Source organism: Ostrea edulis, chromosome 8 (assembly GCF_947568905.1).
Source record: "Ostrea edulis chromosome 8, xbOstEdul1.1, whole genome shotgun sequence".
In the NCBI taxonomy this organism is placed as follows: Eukaryota; Metazoa; Mollusca; class Bivalvia; order Ostreida; family Ostreidae; genus Ostrea; species Ostrea edulis.
Genome location: NC_079171.1, coordinates 3255263 through 3277399, shown reverse-complemented (window position 1 = coordinate 3277399; position 22137 = coordinate 3255263). Strand labels below are relative to the sequence as shown.

At 35.1% G+C, this 22137-nt stretch overlaps 1 protein-coding gene and 1 long non-coding RNA gene across 9 annotated transcripts in view; one reads left to right on the top strand and one right to left on the bottom strand.

The window, feature by feature from the left end:
- The window catches only part of LOC125660933 (uncharacterized), a 20791-nt gene extending 413 nt beyond the window's left edge, over window positions 1-20378 (bottom strand). The window contains exons 1-11 of one of the 8 annotated variants that reach the window (XM_056147906.1): window positions 20192-20378; window positions 17890-18141; window positions 17370-17453; window positions 12635-12862; window positions 11642-11745; window positions 9972-10122; window positions 9486-9623; window positions 2664-3780; window positions 2520-2567; window positions 947-1034; window positions 1-705 (exon numbers count right to left, since the gene is read on the bottom strand). The exon at window positions 1-705 is cut by the window's left edge and continues 413 nt beyond it. In XM_056147906.1, the coding sequence (XP_056003881.1) occupies window positions 3551-3780; window positions 9486-9623; window positions 9972-10122; window positions 11642-11745; window positions 12635-12862; window positions 17370-17453; window positions 17890-18141; window positions 20192-20345 (1341 nt within the window). In that variant the 5' untranslated portion in view covers window positions 20346-20378 and the 3' untranslated portion in view covers window positions 1-705; window positions 947-1034; window positions 2520-2567; window positions 2664-3550. Of the gene's footprint in view, window positions 706-946; window positions 1035-2519; window positions 2568-2663; window positions 5702-6233; window positions 9624-9971; window positions 10123-11641; window positions 11746-12634; window positions 12863-17369; window positions 17454-17889; window positions 18142-20191 lie in introns of those variants that run through there. The other 7 variants (XM_056147908.1, XM_056147912.1, XM_056147909.1 and 4 more) reach the window with 7 other exon arrangements.
- LOC125660985 (uncharacterized) lies at window positions 14296-16682 on the top strand. The gene is made up of 3 exons (XR_007364617.2): window positions 14296-14407; window positions 15272-15357; window positions 15465-16682. It is a non-coding gene; the product is annotated as an uncharacterized LOC125660985 (long non-coding RNA).
- Window positions 20379-22137: the final 1759 nt, after the last annotated feature.

The following is a 22137-nucleotide window of genomic DNA, read 5'->3' as shown; positions in this document are numbered from 1 at the left end:
TGGGCGGACATATTGTGCAGGCGGGCATATCAGGACTCAACAACCGGTCACATCCGGAGTGAACCGTATATCTTGGTAAGGTAAATGGAGGTATCCGTAGTCAAAATCATTGTGTCAATCTGCGTACAAAATATGAAACCCTGACTAAAATAGTTCTAGATAGATTTAAAAGATTGTTTTCTAAAGAGCCGAGAACGATGTCTTATTATTACATAACTTCAAGTCTACGTTCCTCATTCTCGTCTGTTGTCAAAATAAAACTACTTTTCGCCGGTGTCTATTTTGTCCATTCATGTAAAAGCAGTGAACTGTGAATAAAATCGTAATCAGAATTTCATTCAGTGATTTTTCAGTTGGCTGTATGTATCGGTCTCTTCTTCTGTCGTGTAAGGCAGACATTTCTGAACCTCGCTTTCCTGTGATTTGTCATACAAAAATAAATCATGCTCGTCCCCCATTACTCCATGATCATACATATTGTCTATTGTTTCGTCATTCCTAATGGGGGATCCATCTCTAGTTGTTACGTCATAAATTCCGGTAACCCTGTTGTTTGCGTGATCATAAATGACGTCAGGCTGGTGGTCCTTTCTTTCTTGACCTAATACGTCATATTCTTCTTCTGTCGTGTCAGCATGTTTTGGTGTGATGTCTGGTACGTCATCATTTTCTGTGTGAATTCTCTCAGTTGTCTTTTTCCTTGATCTTAAAATTGACAAATACAATTTCTCCATCAAATTAAAATATAACACATGTCCCTATTAATTTAAATTGCGTAAATGATAACACATTTTGAATATGATTGCAAACTTTTCTAGGACATCATCCAGATCATTCACACAGGAAGTAAACACAAATGAATTTGAATAGATTTTATAGGAATTTTTATTAACGAAATAAATGTAGATACCGAAAAGTAAATTATTGATGACATTGAATATGTTACCGTTTAATGGCACACACCAACACAGGCACAAGGATCAGTAAGGCGCCCGAGGACACCGGTATAATGATCCAAAGAACATTAAATTGCGCTGTGATTATAAAGGAAACAGCATTGTTAGAATATCACAGACGACACCAGTATAATGTTACAAGCTATAATTATACAGAAAACAACATTGTTAGAATATCACAGTAGACACAGGTATAATGATACAAGTTATAATTACACAGGAAACAACACTGTTAGAATATAACAGAAAACATCGGTATAGTGATAAAAGTTATAATTATACAGGAAACAACATTGTTAGAATATAACAGTAGACATCGGTATAATGATACAAGTTATAATATACAAGAAACGGCAATGTTTGAATCTTACAAGAGCAACAATGTCATCACACTATGTTCTATACCCAATGGAAGGTGAAGATAACGAACAGTGATCAATCTCATAACTCCTGTAAGCAATACAAAATAGATAGTTACGCAAACACGGACCCCTGGACACACGAGAGGTGGGATCATGTGTCTCGGAGGAGTAAGCATCCCCTGTCGACCAGACACACCCGCCTTGAGCCCTATGTCCGGATCAAGTAAACGGGGTTATCCGCAGTCAAAATCAGTGTGCCAAGAACGACCTAACAATCGGTATGGAACACGTCAAACAGCATATGACCCAATGATAGGTTGTATTAACGAACTAGACTTTAAACGGAGAGCGCATGGTGAACGCAGTGAACGATTTCTGAACCCAAAACTATAAACGGAGAGCGCACAGTGAACGCATGGAGAGCGTACAATGAATGCACGGTGAACGCATGGAGAGCGCTCAGTGAACACAAGGAGAGCGCTCGGTAGAGGCACAGAAAGCGGAAGGTGAGCGAATGAAAAAATGGTAAAGTAGAACGTTTCCGTGACTGTATGCTCTTAAGCTATACTCATAATGTGTTCGTTTCTACTATTACGTTTACCTGATCGGGATATGGAGTTCCTGGCGTATCATGAGTATAGCTAAAGAGCATACAGTCCCGGAAACTTTCTACTTTACCATTTTTCATTCACTCATAGTGCGTTTTCTGTGCCTTCACCGGGCGCTCTCTTATTATCATGTTATTTTATTATATTGGTTGTTGTTGTGTAGTAGTGACCAATTTATCAATGTTGATGCTGTGGAACGTCAGTCCCAATCTTAATTAAATCCTGGGTTTGAGCCATAACACTTCAATCGGGCTCACTTTCTATCTAAGTCTCTCTTTTATAAAAATAACGACTTAGACCAGGAGTGAGCTCGTCTAAATTTTATAGCTTATTTCAGAAGATGCTTTCCATCATCATATACAGGTTGACAGGGGATGTTTACTTCTCCTACGCACCTGATCCCACCTCTGGTGTCCAGGGGTCCATGTTTGTCTGATCCCACCTCTGGTGTGTCCAGGGGTCCATGTTTGCCCAACTATCTACTTTGTATTGCTTATTGCTTGGATTGATACTGTATAAGTTTTACATTATAGGAGTTGTGAGAATGATCACTGTTCGTTATCTTCACTTTCCATACAAGACTAATTACTTACTTAGTGGTTTGGATCCCTCTGAAGCTACCGGGGTCTTCTCAGAACCATCTAAAATTTCAAGAAAAAAGTTCGCAAATACAATAATTTTCACCAATAAACATATTCAGAGTTCAAAAGAAGTTGTTTTGTTTTTTTCAAGAATACCAGCTTGTTCTGTTGACAGCTCGCATATGTAAGGACGTTTTCCCATATTGGTATTTGTAGACTTAAGGAGGATGCTACCATTATTTGTTTGGACGACATACTGCAGTCTTCTTTCTATGTATAAATGAAAATAATCAAAGTACTGGTAGAACTGAAAGACGGTAGTTATTTTATCTATTTTTTACATCTCCACTTGTAAAATACGACGTATTATAGGAGACTGTTCCGCAGCATCTTCTGCAAGCTGTTACGTATTCTCCGCAAAATAGAAGTAAATATAAAGAATAGTAACTCTGCATTTAGGTCTACACCTTAATCAACTCACTGTTTGGTTGAATATGTCAAAAGACATCTTTAGCATTATACTATGACCAGTGTTCGACCTTTAAGTATGTTCATTGGTCCAAATAATCAGGAGGATCGATCAATTTAAAACTCAGTCTGTCCGTTTTGTCGGTAAAAGTACAAGTATCTGCATAGCTGTTGCCCCGCGGTCGTAAATATTAGGAAGTCAGGCTGTCTTTCAGTACTGTCAGTTCTTTGATTTATTACCCGTAGGGATCCGGACTTCAGTATCCCTTGCTTGTGAATGTGAATATAACGAACAGTGATCAATATCATAAGTCCTATGTCGTAAGAGGTGACTAGATTGGGTAGTCGTTTTGATAATATCGAAAAACCGAGGTCTCATATCGCAACAGGTGTAACACGATAAAGATCCCCCCTGCTGAATGACCGTAAGCGCCGAACATAGACCTAAATTTCGCAGACCTTCACCAGCGATGGTTACATATCCATATAAAAGGAAACTTCTTAAGAGGGACGTTAAACAATATTCAATCAATCAATATTTGTTCTTATCATCATTTTGATACTCTTTTACAATTTTAAGTTATAAAAGAGCGGGAGATAATCCAAAGATATACTTTTGAAAAATACTTGCCCTGGAAAGATAGTTTGCTGCTTTTGAATATCCCCAGACAAGGGAACTCATCAGTGGTGTAAGAAATGTTCTGTCTCTCGTCAGGAAGACTGGCGTTCATTTCAGCGCATAAATGGTACGCATCCATCCATATCACAAGAGTGTCGTTGGAGAAAACCTTGCTTTCATTAGATTCTATTGAAATATTAAGCTGAATCATTTACACTGCATTTCAAACATTTACTGCTATTGTGAGTTGTGAATAACAACTAGCAGTCGCACTTGTTCATTTGTTAAAATACGGAATACATAAGTTCGCGATTATTTTCAAACCTTGAGTTCCTCATTGACAATATCTTCGTAGCTTTTGGTGATAAGGTCTTCCAACACTCTGTTGGAATTTCCATGGGCAAGAATTGTGCTCCTTTGTTAGCTCACGTGCTTTTACTATCCTATGAAGCATAATTTATTCAAAAACTTTTACATGAGAAGAAAATATATCTTGCGGTGGCCTTCAATTCGACATTTAGATCTATCGACAACGTATTATCAAATAACAATAATAATTTCCATTCATCTGTCGAGTCGATATATCCCAGTGAACTCAAAATTAAATACACCACAGATCAATTCATGTTCATGGGAATTCCAATAGAATGTTGGAAGACCTGATTACCAAAAGGCACGAAGATATTATCAATGAGGAACTCGGGCATGTGTTGTTGTTTTTTTATTTCAACTTCAGAATATAAAGTTCATTTACTTAAATTCTACCACGGTTATTACAAAGATAAAAGAAATGTCGCGGTCATTATTCATACGTAATAACTGATTATGAGAAAATTGATACACATCTCGCTTGAACTACTGAAAAAACCAAGGCTTGACAAAGAAATTTTCAAAAACTATCGCCCTGTGTCAAATCTTTCGTTCGTTTCGAAAATTCTTGAAAAGGTTATTGTACAACGAATTGAAGCACATCTGGATATGCATCAACTGCATGACAATTTTAAGTCCGCGTACAGAACGGGACACTGTATAGAAAATGCACTAATGAAGGTACATAATGACATCGTATGTGTACTTGACAATAACAGTTGCGCTATCCTTGTATTGCTCGATATCTCTGCGGCTCTCAGTGTCGTAGACCACACTATCTTATTGCAGCGTATGAACAACAATTTTGGTATCACTGGATATGTATTGAATGGATTAAATCCTATCTTAGTCATGATTACCAACGTGTTGCCGTCGGTTCATCATTGTCCGATGCTTGTACTGGTGTACCGCAAGGTTCAGTCCTGGGTCCGAGACTCTACTGTCTTTTATCAAAACCCTTAGGGAATTATGCACGTCATGATATGACGCATCATATATACGCCGATGACACCCAGATCTATATCATTGTTGAACCTGATGACAATTGGACGAATATGTCTCAAAGACTCCCAATTTGTTTATACGTATGTGTGCATGAGTATTAATCTCCTCAAACTCAATGAAGATAAAATTGAACTTGTATTCTTCACACCAAAATACAGACTTAACGATATGAGCAGTTTTGATCTTGAATTTGGAGACTGTGTTGTAAGTGATTCATCTTTCGTTGAAAAAAAGAAATTAGGCGTATTCTTTGACAAATCCCTTACCATGTAAACACACCGTCTCTCTAATTCCCGCTCAGCATATCTAAACATTCGCAGAATTGGATGTATCTGTTCATTTATCAATGATGAAGCATGAAAAACTATAGTACACAGGCAAATGTGCCTCACGTGAATTTCACGTGAAATTTACATGAATTTCACGTGAAAATTTCTATGTGAAATTCACGTTAAAAGAGCATCAAATGTGAATTCACACGAAAAAAAATCACGTGAAATTCATGTGAATTTCACATGAAATCTTTAACATGAATTTCACATAAAATTCACGTGAATTTCACATAAACTTTATAACGTTAATTCATACATGGATATTTTGATACTCTGAATCTCGGGTTCACATGAACACAAAAAGGAGTACAAATCTGCTCTTAATCTGCTGATAATTTAATTGATTGAATTTGTTTTTACATGGTTGTCTTCATTGTCTTTTTTTTTCTTTCTTTTAATCTCTGAAAAAGAAATATTCATGTATTAGAATGACTGTTCAATATACAAAAGGAGTCATATTAAGCCTTATGTACACATACTGTACTATAAATGTAATTATATGTAGATGTAGCAGAAACGAAGAAAAAAAAGTTGCAAAATTATCAATAATTTGTGTTTGAAAGAAACATAACCTTTTATATATCATCATACAGAATAGAATAGAATTATTATACAAGATACAGAAGGAAGTCATATATATATATATATATATATATATATATATATATATATATATATACATATACATATATATATATATATATATATACATTTTATTGGCATTACGATATGTATAACAATCGATGAATATTGTTACACATCACTCCCCCCCCCCCCCCCCCTCAACGTGCCTGATTTCGATGATGCTTCTATGAAGGTAATATAGAACGTTACTTAGCACCCTAATCAATATCTAAATCGATTAAATTATAAAAATTATGTTCTGAATTACGATTACCATGTTGTCTGATGAATAAGGAAAGATTAACAAACCGTGTAGAGTTATGCGATTCTGCGACACGTCCCCGAAGTGACTTCCGTATTTTCGCTGCCGTGCCTATTCGTTGAAAGTAATTCTCATCAGACTGAAATAAGCGGTTGCATTAGGAACTTTAGATCACATAAATGTAATAAGCCTAATGGCTTGAATTTACATTGAACATTTATAAATTACAATGCTCAATCTCATCTTACCTGTAGAGTTTCTATGTACTTTCACATTCGCTGTCTTGCATACGTCAGACGGCTTACTCGAGTGTGACGTCACAATCTTGTAAATATTACCGGAATCTAACTGTAGTGTAAAGCTTTATAGATATTTTTTTTAAAGTTATCTAAATATACATGGACAGTAATGTTAAGGATTGTTTATGTTATTCGCTTTCTTCCGAGTGCTAGAAATCTGTGTTTTCCTTTTGATTGACGATCTACAAATTCGGGATAGTGAATACGGCTGATAGAAAATTTTCATTTCTACATGCGTGTATCAGCAATTTCCAGTAGGTCTAATTCTATGCATACACCAGCTTCCAAGGTATCACACTGGTAATTATTCTCGATGTATCTAATAAGGAGGGGGGGTAATTAAAATTGATGCCAAACTACCGACAGCGGAAAACAATATCATGGCATTTTTTCCCACCTGCACAATACTACCCTCAAATCACATGTATGTAAACAGCCCAAGTGCACCCCGACAAGTAGCCTGTTACTAACATCATAAAGCAGCGAGATAAAAACTTCAACTCATCTTCAGTAGTTTTACAAAACTGACAAAAACAACAATCTTTTGGAATGCGTGGTTTTGAATATTCACCAGTTTCAATTTCTAAAGGGTGGGCAAATATTCTTAGCTATTTAAAACGTACTACTCTCACAAATGGAAATTTCAAATGGTCTTATTAGTTTTAATTCATAGTTCTTTCTGATTTTACTGTAAAATAGTAATTTTCCAAGTTTAGAGAATTTCGTGGTTTTGAAGTTGCATATTTTAACTCTATCAATATAGTGATTCTTCAAGTAGTTGGAAAATATGCTTTCATTAATATATATGATGATGGGAGATTTAATTTATATTTTAATTCTTAAGAGAAAAATAATGGGAAATGAGAGAAATCAGGTGTGGAAAGTACATGTAATCATACTGCGTACAGAACTACAATGCAAGTTAATAATTTCGCAAATAAACGAGGAGAGGGAGGTGTGAGCAGGATCTACTTTATTGGTCGTTTGCCTACATTTTATAAATGTACTCTAACTTTTGAATTGCCTAATCTCCATATCGTTTTATATTTTACCTTAATTTTATTTATTTTTTCGCTTGAATATATTAAGAAGTGTGAAAATTTCACTTTAATCGCTTTTTTTTGTGAAATTTTTAACGTGAATAGCTTTTCACGTGAAATTCGTGTGAAATTGTTCGTGTGAATTTCACATGAAGAAATTTCACGTGAAATTCGTGTGAATCTTTTCACGTGAAATTCACGTGAATCAACGTTCACATTATTTCCTTGCGAAAATCAAATCACATTAAAATTTTCGCAAAGAACTAATGTGAAAAGTGATATAATGCTTTTCACGTGAAATTCATGTGAAAAATTTAACGTGAATTTCACGTGAAAAGCGATTCACATGAAATTCATGTGGACATATCAACGTGAATTTCACGTGAATCACTTTTCACGTGAAATTCACATGAAATTTACGTGAATTTCACGTGAAAGGTTCATGTGAACTTCACGTGAACAGCATTTCACGTGAAATTCACGTGAGGCACATTTGCCTGTGTAAACTCACTAGTTACATCCAGATTAGATTACGGAAATGCATTGCTTTATGATGTTCATTCTCAACACACCAGCAAACTTCAGAGGGCACAAAACACAGCTGCAAGATTAATAACACGCTCAAAAAAGGCCGACCATATTACTCCTGTTCTAATAGATCTTCACTGGTTCAGAATTCAATATAATATCCCTCTCCATATTTTCAAATCCCTCAACAACCTATCTCCAGTCTACATAAAGGATATCCTTACAGTTTACAATCCCACACGATCACTAGGATCCGAATATCTGCATCTTCTCCAGGTACCTCGGACACGTACAAAAACATATAAGGATCGATGTTTGGACAAGGCCGCATCAGTCTGTGGAACCCCCTGCCTTTTAAACTCAGACAATGTACTTAACTGTAAAGTTTTCAAGTGAACCCCAGACCGCATCTTTTTAGATAAGCTTTTAATTTGTGATTATTTTTTTTTACATACTTAGTGCTCTTACATTACAGCTCTCACAGTGCTGTTAAATTTATTTTACAAAAATATACCAACAATACAAATAAACAAACACACACAAAAAAGAAAAAGCACAAAAAAGTGTAGTTTGTTATCATACCTTTGCTCTTTCTATGCATTCATTATTCCTAAAAGTTGTTTTGAATTGTTATATTTGTTATTAGGCTAATTATACCACTACATTACGCGCTATATATTGATAATAATAATTATGCGTCTTAATTTTGACAGTATGAATATTTTATTTACATGTATGTGCACATCAGTTTTATATTATCTTTTCTCTCATATTTGTAAAGTGCTTTAGAAAACTAATGTTGATTGGGCGCTATATAAATCTTTTAATTACAATTACAATTATAACTTCCAGTTTTGCAACAATAAAATCGATCACTGATAATTCAATCTTATAATCATAAAAATCAATCAATATATGTTGTAAAACAAATTCATAAATGACTGAAGAATGTTTAATTCCCATTCAGCATAAACCAGTCGTCTGCGTTCCGAAAGCCGAACACATATAAACATAGCGATGCACATACAAGTTGTTCTTGAACTGTGTATTCAAAGCAATTGATATAATGTATTAACATCAAACTAAATACTTGAAATATTTTTCAAAATAGATTTTGAATACCACTACCATCTCACTTTTTTCGTCAGCAAAACAATAATGTAGGCCGTTTCGGAAACCACCATGACGTCACAGTGACCTAATCCGTAGCTGTATAGGAACACGATCGGCTGTATATTTCTGAGCCGTAGGATAGAAATAAAGTTCTTGTTTCCGTGTATGGTGCAGGATAACCTCCTTGATTGAGAATGTTGTTTGAAATATAAAACCCTTGCCTAACGCCTCGGCTTTTATATTTGAACAAATATCTTGACCTCGGAGGTTACCCTGCAACACACACGTGAAGGCGATCATTCTGTGCGAGTTTTCTTACCCTGTATGCATATAGCACTACATGTGGAGTTTATGTGACACGGTATTCTTTGTTTTGGGAGTTCAACATCTGACAAATACAAAGCATTGCAGTCTTCTTCGTACGATTGCTGAAATCCTACCCAGTCTTTCCTATCAACTGAAAAGATATCATTCAAAACCAAAATTAAATAAATTATAGTTCAAGATATTCAGGAATTTTTTCCAAATAAAGCAGTCATTCTTTTTTTATTCAGACTATTTAACTTATGATATATTATAAGACAAATTGGATCAGATATAAAATGAATTATCGCATGGAATTCTTGGTATTTTATGAAGATGAAGTTATCAAACAGTGGGCAATATTATGACTCCTATATACAGTACAAAATAGAGAATTTGGCAAACACGGACCCCTGGATATACCAGAGGTGGGATCATGTGCCTTTGAGGAGAAAGCATTTCGTGTCGATCGGTCGACAATAGCTTTTCCTATTTTGGTTACCTTCCACCACTTTGTACAAAGACACCGCATCTTCACCACCACATCCGGTCTCAATAACATCCGGACACTTCCATCCGCATGACGATTCCGGAAGTCGAAATTTCATCAGGTCTTCTTTAATCGATTTCCATAAAACGTAGCAAGAGTTGTTCTATGAAAAGTGGATTAAATCACATTCAATATGCGAGGTCATGTTCTGCATATGATCAATTTGGCAAATACTTCTAAAAAATGACAAAAGATTCTATTTGATGCTCTTTACCAAGGACTGCAAGTGACAACCGATCAAATGAAAGTAGATATTGAAAGTAGGTATATCATCAGATAAACCTAATCAGGTATGATAGAATACCAATCTTATTAAAATCAGACTTCTTAGATCTGCTTCGTACACTCAGCATAAGATGTGGCATAACCCAACTAGGGGTCATGTTCATGTGAACTTTGTGTTAGCCAATCTGCGTGTCGCCTATGAAATCAATGGTGTTCAAAATTCAAGGAAAATGGCTGCGGTTTAAAAGAAAACGCATCGCAGCTAGATATGACGTCACAATGCACCGTTTACGTCGACGGGCGTTATATACCTCGTGTTAATTACGTAAACCATCTTGAAAACTATTCAAATCGTACCCATTCCTATTCATACATAAGTTGTATTTCACAATTAATTTAATTTGGGTGTAATTTACATCGTACGATTTGTGGCTTGAATGAACGGGATATATTAGGCATTATTACTTTTGTGAGAATAAACAATTTTATAGTGTGGAATAAACTTCGTAGAAGAGAGATTACTGCAACTTGATTACGAATTTCATATCCTATTGTAGCGATTGTGAGCGAATCTTAAGATCTGATTTTAATTAGATTGGGTAGAATACATCAGTAATTATTGATAGATCAATAAGTTTAAGTATTCATCAGTAAGTTTTGATATTGGAGAGCTGATGAAATTGCAAGATTACATCCTTATCATCTCATTAATTAGAACTTTTCGGGATGTCTTGTTATCGCGTGTCAATGGACAGGGCCTTTCAAGCGCCCAGTATTAAAAGTGAAAGTTATGAGTCTTTAGGAAAGGCCCTTTTAGCGGAAATTCCTGATCACAGAACCTTCATGTTTACAGTCATAAGCGCCGTAAACACACTGTGAAGAACCTTCATGTCATAAGCGCCGCATACACATATGAAATGAATCAATGTTCGGTCATTTTTGAAGATTTAAAGGGTAAAGGGACATGGGCTCGATTTGATCTGAAAATTTTCAAATTTCATTTTGTTTTTATTTCTAATGTTTAGAATCCTTAACTGAGTTATTTCTAATGGTCAGCAAAAATGTATGCGTCATTTGTCGAGGTGCGTGGGAGATACAGTGCTCACTATTCCTTGTTATGTAAACAAGGCACGTGCCAAGAACTTGTTTACGTAACAAAGATTTATGAGAGTTGTATCTCACTTGTAACTCAACAACATTTAAGTTTTGATTGACCATTGGAAATAATTCAGTCTAGTTAAGCATTGTAAACATTGAAAATGGAAAAATGAAAGTTTGAAAATTTTCAGCTCAAATTGTGTCCAAGCCTTTAAGTCCTTAAGATGGTCCACATAGGTTGTACTCATCTATATTCAAATTCAATGTGCATTTTGTATTATCAGAATTGTTTTACTTACATGTATTGCAAGATAGGCATTCATTAAGGAATATTCGGCGTCATAGATGACGTCACAATCCGTATAGTGCTGCGCTTCAAATGTCACATTCATATGAAAACAACCTACAAACACAGTTCATCTCAAACATTCAAAACACGATTTTAAGGCATTTTCATTGATGGTCTAGTCACTTAAACATGGCTATCAAGTTAGTCATTAAAATCATGACTTTTATTTTCCTGTAGTCTCAAAAGGATCAGTTGAAAAAAGGACTCTATTTATGGCCTTCTTGTCGAGTCGTAATCATAAAAAAAATTGTTTATCAATTAGCAACTAAGATCATTTCTATCCAACTTTCAGGTATGTTTATATAGTTTAGCAGAGGTAGTGATTGAACACTCAGCATTCAGAAGTGAGGATTATCAGTCGCTTCGATGTGACCTTGAACATGGAGGTCACGAGTCGCGGCAGGTCATGACACATTTCAAATCCTCACTGTTACCTACTTGAGCGTGAAGTATATGTCTAAATTTTTAGTACTTTATCAACGGCTGGTGATATATGTGAAAAATGCTGGAAGTTACTTAAAGGAAACATGCAAATTACATGTATCTTAGATAAAACGCTACTTATTAACAGAAAATTCGCAAGCTTACGGAAAATCTCAAAATTCCTCATTTTGCCAAACAGAGTGAGAAATTGCTTATGACAATCTATTGCACACATTTTCAGACCTAACTGCAGTCTTTATATAGCAACCACGTCCCTCTATGGTTGTCACATTATTGGTTAAACATTTGTTTTTCCAGTTTCGGGGTCTGTTTCCAACATTTTCTGAACCTGTCCCTGCTTGATTCTAATTTTCACTAAGGCTTCATATTGAGAGATATTTTTACAAGGTTTTACGGTTTTAAATCTAGTTCGAAATTATATTTAGAATGGTGGCCAAGTATACATGTAGCCCAAATCCTGCCTCACCTTTCGTGTTTGACTAGAATAAGTATTTGATACCTCTGATGGAAAGCCAGTGACGATTCAGTATGACGTCATGTCTGTCGTCATCACGAAATGTCCATGACGTTTCATTAGGATGCATGATTAAGCTGAGTTCTGTAATGTTTGTCCTGTTGTTTGGTGTGTGAAACCCGTACAACTCGCACTTCCTGTCCGCCGCCTCCCTCGATACTTTGTCGTCAACAAACACCAGGGAAGTCGACATCTTATCTGCCTCGTCTTCACCTAAGCATCATTCAAATACAGTTCATATGACAGATGAAGAAAACGAACAGTGATCAATATTACTAATACTATAATCAATACAAAATAAAAAGTTGGGCAAACATGGATACCAGAGGTGGGATCAGGTGTCTAGGAAAAGTAAGCATCCCCTGTCAACCCGCCGTGAGACCCATATCTTGATCAGGTAAACAGAGTTATCCGTAGTAAAAATCAGTGTGTCAAGAACGGCCTAAAATCGGTATGATTGTCCATTACAGTTCATATGAAACATTCAAAACACGATTCTGTTGCATTTTTATTGATAAACTAGTCACTTAAGGTAGTTCCATCCTCGTGGGACTTATTAATATCAATGGTTGAAAATGGAAAAAAATGTATTAATTTCAACTCAATGTAGTTAAATTTAATCAATAACCAAAGAAAATGTGTATGTTGCCACCTTCTTAAAGATGTCAGGCATACATAAACAGAAGTATATGTTAATATCAGAAAATCACACGTTTCCGTTATACAGAATACTGTGGAATCATTAGAATTCGTGGTGACTCAATTTTCGTGGAATTCGTGGGCACCCCTCACCCACGAATTTACATCCTAAACGAAAAAATACAACTATTTTTTTGTTTGAGTTATCTTTCTTACAAATATATAAATCTAAATAGAAATTCAGCAATCCACGAAAATTGAGACCTCACGAATTTAAATGACTCTACAGTAATAAAAAAAAAATTTTAAAAAAATAAAATTTCGAGAAATAAATGTCAACAGTGTAAAACGTTTGTTAATTCATAAATATGCATGAATTGATTGTGGATATTGGGAAAATCATGTATAATAGACATGCAGTAGAAGAAATACCAGCACAGTGGGCATTGCGCTGGACAACAGTTTTTATTATGAATAATTCATTATCTATGAAAAAATATAAACTTTTTTTTATCACTAGTTGTCTAATTCAACATAGAAATCTGTGAAATTCGACATTGAAACCTGTACAATTAGACATGGTAAAACTATAGAATCCGAGCATGTAAATCTATATTGAAAATGTTGAAGTCGAAATGCGCTAATGATAACTTAATATACAGAATACGTAGCATGCAATTAAGGTAGCGACGGATAGCAACCACGTGATCAGTAAAAATTGTGTATTTTCACGTGAATTCATTTTTCGGAATTCCTTACTCCGTCATAGAATAGTCGAAAAACAAAAAGGGGTTCCGAAAGTGTTTTGTTGCTGTGACTGACTCGCCTAGAGAAAATATGCACATACCACATAAGTATACGTCAATATCTGTAATAATGATAGATCAAATGTTTCATCTGTGTGAAACTTTTTGCTAATCGAAATGTTAAACCAACCACCAATCCATGTACATAGATGCGCTACATAAACAAAGTTGATACATCGTAATGTTCGAGTGCTGCATGCTGCGAGATTAAATACTGTTTATACAGTCACTGAGACGCTAAACAAAGTTTCTTACAAGAAGAGGAAGTTGGTGGATGCATTGAACTTGGACAACGAAATCATAGTTTCGTTTGGTGAGTGAAAAAAAAGCCATAAATTTGTATTCAAAAGTTCAACTCACATTTCCTCTGCTATTTCACAACGCGATTTATAATAACATCTGTAAGTTTAAACACACGACATACAGTAGATGTATTATTTTTTATGTATATATGTATTCCATGTGTGCTTAGAATATAACTCCCACCTGTGCATGTGATTGTAAACGAACGGATGTCATGTAAATGTATACCACATTTGTAAACATGGGCTCTCACATCTCTTTTGAAGAAAATATCGTTATGAAAATAACCGTTACGAAAATAACATACTTTGAACTACATGTATAAAAGTAATGAAAAACAAATATCTGTATAGACCTACTATCTAGGGGTATGAGGGAACCGGATAGAAAGTGGAGGGGGAGATGTGTTGAATTATGATTCCCTAGACTATAGTATACATATACTATTACTTTGAAATTTCAGTGATCTAAGAAATATATCAAACCTGAGGTTTCGTGTTTCACACAAATATGTAGGTTGGCAAAACCTTTTTAAAAATAATGTAAATTAATCACAAGTCTGCATATGCCCTCTCATAGGCAAATGTATGCACTGTATGTATAAGTAAGATATGTATACTACACGTATGCCCTTCTCTTGACCCACATTTTGTAAATAAAACAGATATGATAAGTATATGGCAGTTTATGAAAACATATATACATGTTATCTCATATTGCAATTTATAATTTTGAAACATCAGTATTTAAATTTTTACTGAATATGTGTTGAGACACAATTTTAAAATTCACATTGTCTGACGAAGTCTAATTACTCAATGGTATAATATAGACCTAACTGTGCAAATATCAATTATGATGATCTTTTTTCTAGGCATCAGCCTGAGGACCAAGGGAGGTTAGATAGGACCAGTGCCGGTTGAAGTGTATTTCGAGTCAACAAGTATAACAGCAAGAGAGGTACTATATCTTCTTTTGATAAACATTTATAAAGACAATTCTGAGTATATCAGATACTCATCTTTTTTGCTATATTTGAATATATTTAATATCTATATTTTGAACAGGTACTCCATTTACAGTGATGATGACATATCCCCTGGACCCCCACAACTCCACAAATTTAAAAATGTTTGATCAAGTTCCGAAGATTAAAGAACTGCTGCAAAATTTGGGACTTGGATGAAAAACATTAATTCACTTATATGAGCTCAGAGCAGTGGATGTTGTACAACATACTTTAAACTAGATTGTGAATTTAAGGGAAAACAAGTACATGTACTCGTGTATTACATGTACATGCCTTTTGAAAGACAATAATATTGCATAGATGTAAAGGAAATTTCAATATTGATTATTCTTTTTTAGATATATTAGTAAAAAATGTGCACATGATAGAATATCAATTTTATAACTTCAATCAATGTGTTTGAATTTTCCTTGTAATTCAAAATTTAGTTGAAACATACATCATTGATACATTAATGTATATCAAATTTTTAGAAAAGTTTCATAATGGAACTAATTCACACACACCCCTTATACATACAGTGAACATAGACCTTCACCTGGGGAAAACTACAGTTAGTTAATGCAATATACATGTATATGCATTCTCAGCTATCCAATAGTGAGTTTTTGGTTCATTGTGAAACTACAATTAGAAATCTTAAACTTATGAAAGACACACCTATCTGTGAGGGCAAGATGACTCAGATGGACTTACATGTAGTGATCCATGGCCAGTCCATGGGTCTCTTTCCATTGATATTAATTATTTATTGAAACATGAAATGGTTATTTAAACATATTTGGTGTATTATACTGTATAGTGATATAAATTTCTATCAAAAAATATGTATAGGTAATAGATTTGGTCCAGTTATTACAAGAAATTGTATGAAAAATAACTAAATATTTAGGCAATCATTGTGAGTGCGAAAAGGTCAACTGCAATAGCACACACTATATATCATTCTTAAATGGCTCATAGAAAGGTCTAGTATTGTAAGTTTGAATGCTCAATGTGGTAATTTGGGAATGCTTAATCATTTAAGGTCAATAGTTTATCTCTGCTGACTGTATCTATTAAAATTCATTTCTAGAAGGGAGGGGGTAGGGTTACAAAATCTGACATAGTTTCAGATTAAACCTCATTTGGTATATTTTTTTCTATTTAATATTTTAGATACTACTTGACTTATTGTAAAAATGAAATAAAATCAGAAATTTTATGAGCAGACTTTTGTTGTTGTCAAAAAATGTATGCCTGATAGTATTTGAGAAACGCCATATTTAGGGTAAATTTGGCCAATTGCAAAGTCGAATCATCCCAATGTTTTCCTTAGATGCATTTTGAATTTCTAATCAATGTTGATTTTTTATTTGTTTGTGTTTAATTTACATAACTATATATGACAAACAATATTTCTGGTTTCAATAAAATTTGTATTGGATTCCGTGTTAATTTGCCCAATATTGTCATTTTTTGCCTTTTGGGGCTGCAAAAGAGGGGATTTCAATCTCGCTTTCCTCGAAAATTAACCTGATTAATTTTGTTGATTTTTTGATATGTTTTAGGATAAAGTCAAAATGTTATAATAAATAAAATTGAAAAAAATTCAATGAGCGGTTTTTTGGGGGCTAGCTATCAATAGCTACCTTAAATCAAATCAGAATTCCATTAGACAGTAAACAAAAATACTGACGCAAAAGCAAAATTTACATTCCAACTTATTTGTCATTTACTCTTTTTCTAATACATTGGAATTCAACATTTTCGATGATACACCGAAAGTAGGGTAGTCGTCTGCTATAATTATAGACGGACGAATAGCAATAGATTTAAATGGAGGGAAACATATAACAAAACCTCGATTGAGGCTGATTCGGACTAATTGTGATAGCATAATGTGTATCAGATAAGCTTCGACTTGATGATTTCGTCATTGCCTTGTGAAGTGATAACTCACCTGAAATTTCCAGCTGCTTCCTAATCACCGTTGTATCCTTGGAAACCACGCAGGTGTAAACTCCTTTGTTTCTGTCGGTGACTTCTAAAATTTAGAACAAGAGGAGAGTTAAGAACTTCAGATAGTAATCAACCTCTCATCAATCCTTTAAGTGGTAGACACGATAGTTTCTTTTATTTTACAATCATTAAATGATCTGACCCCTCAGATTTGAATATCATTGGAAAAAAGACAAAATCGAGACTAGAAAATGACAACGCAATGATCGGTCTAGAAATAAGATGGAGCATCCCCTGTCTACCGGTCTAGAGATAGATCGTTATAACGACCGTAGAATGTGCGAATTGCTGACTTCAATTGATATTGTTGAAACCCCTGATGACACTACTGACATCATTGTTACTTATCCCTCTGATTATAGGATAACACATGCCTGTTACAGGAAGTGATATATTTATAATTGATTGCTATTGTGAAGTGAAGGATACCACATACATGTTACAGGAAGTGACGTATTTACCATTGATTACTATTGTGAAGTGAAGAGAATCAGAAAGTGTGTCTCTTGTAAGATTCGTCGCGTATTTAGGTATGAAGGAGTTCTTCTGTGGGACCTGGCTTAGTATCACCACTCTGTTATCTCCCCGGAATATCCACTCCGAATACGCGTTTGATCTGTCTAGGAATAGTTCCTCTGTTAGGCCCTCCACGATACAACTCAGTAGCAGGTCTTTTCCTTCCGAGATCTTGGAGACGTTCGACAGGACTTTGACTATAAAAATTTATAAAAATAGACATCTAATCCAAAAATCTATAAAAAATAGACATCTAATCCAAATATCTATAAAAATAGACATCTTATCCAAATATCTATGAAAATAGACATATAATCCGAAAATCTATAACAATAGATATCTAATCCAGAAATCTATAAAAAATAGATCTATAATCTAAAAATCCAACATAAACAGACATAATTGTATGCACCAACGAAATCCAGTGGAGATCCGGGTCAGAATAGGCCCACAGTACCCCTCCCCCGGGGATTCCGGTCAGAATAGGCCCACAGTACCCCTCCCTCGGGAATTCCGGTCAGAATAGACCTTCAATACCCGTGCTTGTCGTTACTGACGATTTGATAGGGTGGTACGTCGGATGAGACCACAGAAATCGAGGTCCCTTGTCACAGCAGATGTGGCACGATAAAGATTCATCCCTGTTCAAAATATAGCAGGGGTGGGACCAGGTGCCTACGATAAGTGGGCGTCCCCTGCTGACCGGTCACACCCACCGCGAACTCTCTATCTTGATCAGGTAAACGGAGTAATTTGTAATCAAAATAGTATGTAAAGAACGGCCTAACAATTATTAGTGCATACCGATTGTAAGACCGTTCTTGGCACACTGATTTTGACTGCGGATAGCTTCGTTTTCCTGATCAAGATATAGGGCTCACAGCAGGTGCGATCGGTTGACAGAGGATGCTTACTCCTAGAAACCAGATACCACCTCTGGTGTGTCCGGGGGTCCTTGTTTGTCCGACTCTCTATTTTGTATTGCTTATAGGAGTTATGAGATTGATCACTGTTCGTTATCTTCATGGTAAACTCTAGGAGTTTAATTAGATTACATCGTGTGGTAGTGCCCGCTCACTAGTATGCCGAGAATTATCAGACCTTCCCCGCGATACGACTGTAATCTACCCGTACGTTGTGACGTTGTTTACATTGTGACGTCATATCTTGTGAGGTGCACAGAGGTACAATTCTATAATCTCGAGTAGCCCTGAATGACAAGTAAAATTTTAAAATTGTCCTTAAAAATAAATTTTACATACACATTAATGACAGAAAGAAAACAAAATTATGTATAGAAGTTTTATTGTATAGAAATGATGATGCCTGGATTTATCATGCAATGCACCAAACCCACCCAGGCACAACAATCGGATCACGCGTTCGTCCTTTTTCGTAATCGGTAAGAAAACTAGGTCGTGGATCGGCGCGCAAATCGCAACAAATTGATGCATTTTTTCGTCGGAAACGCGCCTGTGGATGAGGTTAACCAAAGGAGGATCTAGGTGTTACAGAAATATAGGTAACAGAAGGCATATCTAGGTAATACAGAAATATAGGTAACAGAAGGCAGATCTAGGTATTATAGAAATATAGGTAACAGAAGGCAGATCTAGGTATTATAGAAATATAGGTAACAGAAGGCAGATCTAGGTATTATAGAAATATAGGTAACAGAAGGCAGATCTAAGTAATAAAGAAATATAGATAACAGAGAGCATATCTAGGTAATAAAGAAATATAGGTAACAGGGGGCACATCTAGGCGCTTTATACTTTATGCAGTTAATTTTTCTCTTTAGGTGATTGAAACACATGAGGGTTATCAAAATCATTTACATTCGCCAGGAAATCAGCGGTCGCGGTACTTCAGTATGACACACTGGATGCGGTCAATCATTTTGCATCCCTCCGCTTGCAATCGATAATTTTGCATCCCTCCGCTGATAACTAATTAAAACACATTGTACGCGATCAATCATGTTGTATCCCTCCGCTGATAACTAATACATAATTAACACACATTGTACGCGATCAATCATTTTGTATCCCTCCGCTGATAACTAATACATAATTAACACACTGTATCTTATCAACCAATGTGTAACCCTCCGCGGACAATTGAAAATTTATTAAAACACTGGATGTGATCAATCATTTTGTAACCATTCGCGGACAGTGGATACATTTCAGAAGCGATTATAAAACGCGACTTAATGGGACGTGCAATTCCATACCTCTGTCTTACCTGTGTAAGTGTCTGCTGACCAGAAGTAAATCAAGAACAATACAGAAAGACACAGCTTCATTTTCACGCACGCTGTGTTCTGTAAATATCCTGTAATGGACGATTTACATACTCTGATTTGAAATTGACAGAGACTAGATTTAGCATTAATCATAAACTTCCGACTTTTTAAGTACTCTACTTGTCGAAGGCGATCATGACGCGCGTTTTATTTTTGTGGTACTTTCTTACAACTTCTAGCTTCCTTATTCAAGTTAACTTCCCTATCAGTGTTTGTAGAATTGTGGACAAAATTTCTAGATCGCTTAAAATAGCACAAATCAATCTTGAAGTTTTATTTTTTTATTATTCTGGATGAGTAATTGGTTCATCTTTATTTCATTTTCTATTATCGAATTATTTTCAGGATCGTTGATCAAGTAATTTTCAGCCAAATGTCATGAAGATATCTGTATTTCTGTACCTCCGTCATGCATCTATATGGACACAATATTGCTACAGCTTAATTTTGGGAAATTTTGAGTTTTCCTTATGTAAAACTTATACGGTACCAATTTTGATGCACCAGATGCGCATTTCAACAAATTATGTCTCTTCAGTGAGGGTCACATCACTTTCCTAACAAAATATGCACAGCTAATTAGTACGTCCCCGCCCTTTTGTTTAAATACACATGTATTCAACTAACTGAAAACGTGAAGAAACGAACATTGATTCCTATCAGGAACGAAAAATCAATAACAGTGCAAAATTTTGTAGATCTGTAGCTCAGAGACTTTTAGCCTACAGTCTATTCTTTATATTGTTATTTGGACGCCTAATTTTTTTCTGGTACCCATATATTGTACTATAACTTTAGAAACCATTAAACAATACGGGATAGGCCAATATATCTTCGCATCTAAGTAGCCTATCGAGTTAGGTACCCATCGGTCCTCCAAGTCTTTTTATGTACTGCGACAGCGATTTCAACATGCTCATCAGTGCCAAGAAAACTGAATGCACGGAGATGAAACATGTGAAGCCAGATATTTATTAAATTCAACGACCTTCAGATAACTAAAATATATATAGTGTGATAACGTATAAAGAACATGTGTGGAAGTAAAGGCGCAGCGCAGACGATGGGTGGATCTCGGATGTATCTGGAGTGGATTGGAGGACTTAGCTTCGTAATTGGTTGATCAAATAACTAAAACTGTTAACTAGTGCAAGGTTTTTGTAACTATCCCTAACATGGTTACATATATATTCAAGTTCATAAATTGAGCATATAATCTATTTGAAATTTTGGGGGCAAAATCGATTGATGTACATAGCCCGATTCCGACGATGGCGCGGATCCGGTTTTATTTCAATAATATTGTTTGAAATAAATATTTTATTAACTTTGAATAATTACTGGTTTCTTAAAAAGACAATGTAACAATCCCCAACTATAATATTTAAATATTACGATTTGTATTAAACCTATAGTTTGGAAAAGTATTCGGATTTCGTGCTTGGAATGTGAAATTCCGGTTATTTGAAGAACATAAAAAGTAAAAATTCACTTATCCCCCAGGCCTTGATCCAAAAAAAACTCTTAACTTCTATGCAGTATGTAATATACTAATTTACAATTCATTAAGATTTATTGGATCGAGGCCGGGGGTTATACAATTTTTTGGTGCATATTGTTGGATATTATCAGCTTTTACAAAATTAACACAACTGTTATGGGTTCTGCATGGTATAATTTCTATATGCGTGAATTTTCGCGGAAAAAACACACTGGATTTATAAAGAAGAAGGTCTAAGCTATTTCATACCATGATGAAATATTGGAATGAAGATACTTTATTTTACTCAAAATCACAGGGCCATATTTGGGTATTCGTGACTCTTGTTCTTTTCAAACAAAGGAATAGATGCCGTCAACATAAGCAACATTCTTCGTCATAAAA